General features: G+C 37.3%; 1 protein-coding gene across 1 annotated transcript in view; it reads right to left on the reverse strand.

The window, feature by feature from the left end:
- Positions 1–1,781, reverse strand: part of LOC122349559 (cysteine--tRNA ligase, cytoplasmic-like) — a 16,342-nt gene extending 14,561 nt beyond the window's left edge. Inside the window, exons 1-3 of the mRNA XM_043245655.1 lie at positions 1,478–1,781; positions 880–971; positions 30–67 (exon numbers count right to left, since the gene is read on the reverse strand). Of these exons, the coding sequence (XP_043101590.1) occupies positions 30–67; positions 880–971; positions 1,478–1,766 (419 nt within the window). The 5' untranslated portion in view covers positions 1,767–1,781. The remainder of the gene's footprint in view (positions 1–29; positions 68–879; positions 972–1,477) is intronic.
- Between the last annotated feature and the right edge of the window lie 302 nt (positions 1,782–2,083).

Consider the following 2,083-nt stretch of genomic DNA (forward strand, 5'->3'; position numbering starts at 1 on the left):
CATCATACACTGTGGGGCCGCAGCAGTACCACAAAACCCTGTTGCCCCTCTGTGGTACAAACACCTCCTATAATGCACATAACAACACAGATGTGAGTGATTTTAACAGTTTATTATCATAAAATAGCATGTATTTAGGTTAATGAAAGAAGTCTGATATTTTTGATCATTTAGTAAAAAAAAAAACGCAGTGACATTATAATTTGACAACTTTTTTCTTTTCATTCAAATCAGTTTTAATAGAATTTATTCCTCTGATGGCAAACATTATTAGATTTTTCAGCCATAAGTCTCTTGTGCTCACTAAGATTTGAGTTTATTTAATACTATGCAATATTATTACAAATAAAAAAACAAAACAAAACAACAATTTGTATTTGAACATTTCGAATAGCTAAATTTCCAGCAGCCATTATTTCAGTTTTCAGTGTCACATGATAATTCAGAAATATTTTTATTATGCTGACTTATTTCATGCTCAAGAAATATTTTTTATTTGCTCTTTTTTTTGTGGAAACCTTGATTTTGATAAATAGAAAGATAAAAAGAACAGTATTTATACGAGTTAGAAAGTTAAATCTGCAAAATAAATCTATAATCTGCAACTATAATTTAAATCTAAAATTTGAATTTAAACCTGTAACTTACATCATTATCGTGTCAGATCAATTATGTGCATGCTCACTGAATAAAATAATTTCTTAATTTCCTTATAAGTCACTCTTTTGTAAGTAAATGTTTTTAAATACTTGGGCTAATTTGATTCTGTTTCAGCTACCAATACTACAGTAATAGAACAAATAGAAAGTTGAGGATTTGGTCTAGTAATGTTGTACGTGTCACCCACACATTAGGCCATGTTGTTTATCTTTATTGTACCTTGGTCCGTGTGAGGCTGTTGTAAAGACGCAGCTTTGAAACGTCTGTGCCTTCTGGTGGAGACCATGGAGGCTGCACACGCTTCCCCTTTGCTGAAAAACAAGAGACAAACATATATATTTTTACCCAAATGAGACCCAACTGTTTAGCATAAAAATGAGTCACTTTTGCAGATTAATTTATAATATCCGACTACTAAACTGAACAACAGGTGCATCCTGGGAAATAGCTGTTTGTGCACACCTGCAAGAGGGGGTTATTTTTGTCACAGAAAACATAAAACACGCGCAGAGTGCAAAAGTGAAACTATGTACAAACAGAGCGAAAGAATTATTTAAAAACCACAAACACCTCAGTGTCTATGAGTCAACTAGATCTCAACCTCAGCCCCGTCCAAAACAAAGTGAACTGAAAAGTGAACAAATTCTTGTCAGCCCATACGTATGCTAACTAACACATCAAACTACCCACGCCCTCAAACTCATGCAACACATACCGCAAATGTCCTCAGCACAGAAACCACCGACTCGAAGTGCAATTCAGCTACAACCTACATTCATGCACCCTGACTACGACAGGGGGAGTTCTGTCTACTCACTGCTGCATTCTGGGGTCTGGTCATTCGTTTGGGGCTTCAGGGCGGCTATGTGTTTGTACCAGCGCAGGGCGTGGACATGCCGCTCAGGTGGGGGCCCGCATAGAAGCGCAAAGGCTTCTGCATCCGCCTGCGAAGGCCCGTAGCCAGCCAGGTAACTGCGACTGCTCAAGTACTCATTCAGAGCCTCAACTCTGCGAGCATCCTCACTTATGCGCAGTAAGAAGCCATAATCAAAGGCTGGGAAAACAAAAGGGCATAGACACACATATACACACAGACGAGCAGACATTAGAAATGAGCTAAGGGCCCGTGGAGAATGACTGTGATGACACCTGTAATCCTCTCTAGCCTCATTCCTCTGAAACATAAGCTGTAATAATCAGCTAGCACACAATTGTGAAACAATACACTGACAACTCTCATAATGCCAATTAATTTCATAACTGAGGGTAAATTCCATACATTGTTTGAGTCAATAAGACATATAGAGAGCAATAAAATATGTTAAGGCAGAATCAAACAGAACTTAAAGAGCACAAACTAAACCTGTGAAGGGCTGTTAAAACTGTTACAGTTAACAAAAAGTATTACAAATATTTTATATAT

Source organism: Puntigrus tetrazona, chromosome 7 (assembly GCF_018831695.1).
Source record: "Puntigrus tetrazona isolate hp1 chromosome 7, ASM1883169v1, whole genome shotgun sequence".
NCBI classification, from domain to species: domain Eukaryota; kingdom Metazoa; phylum Chordata; class Actinopteri; order Cypriniformes; family Cyprinidae; genus Puntigrus; species Puntigrus tetrazona.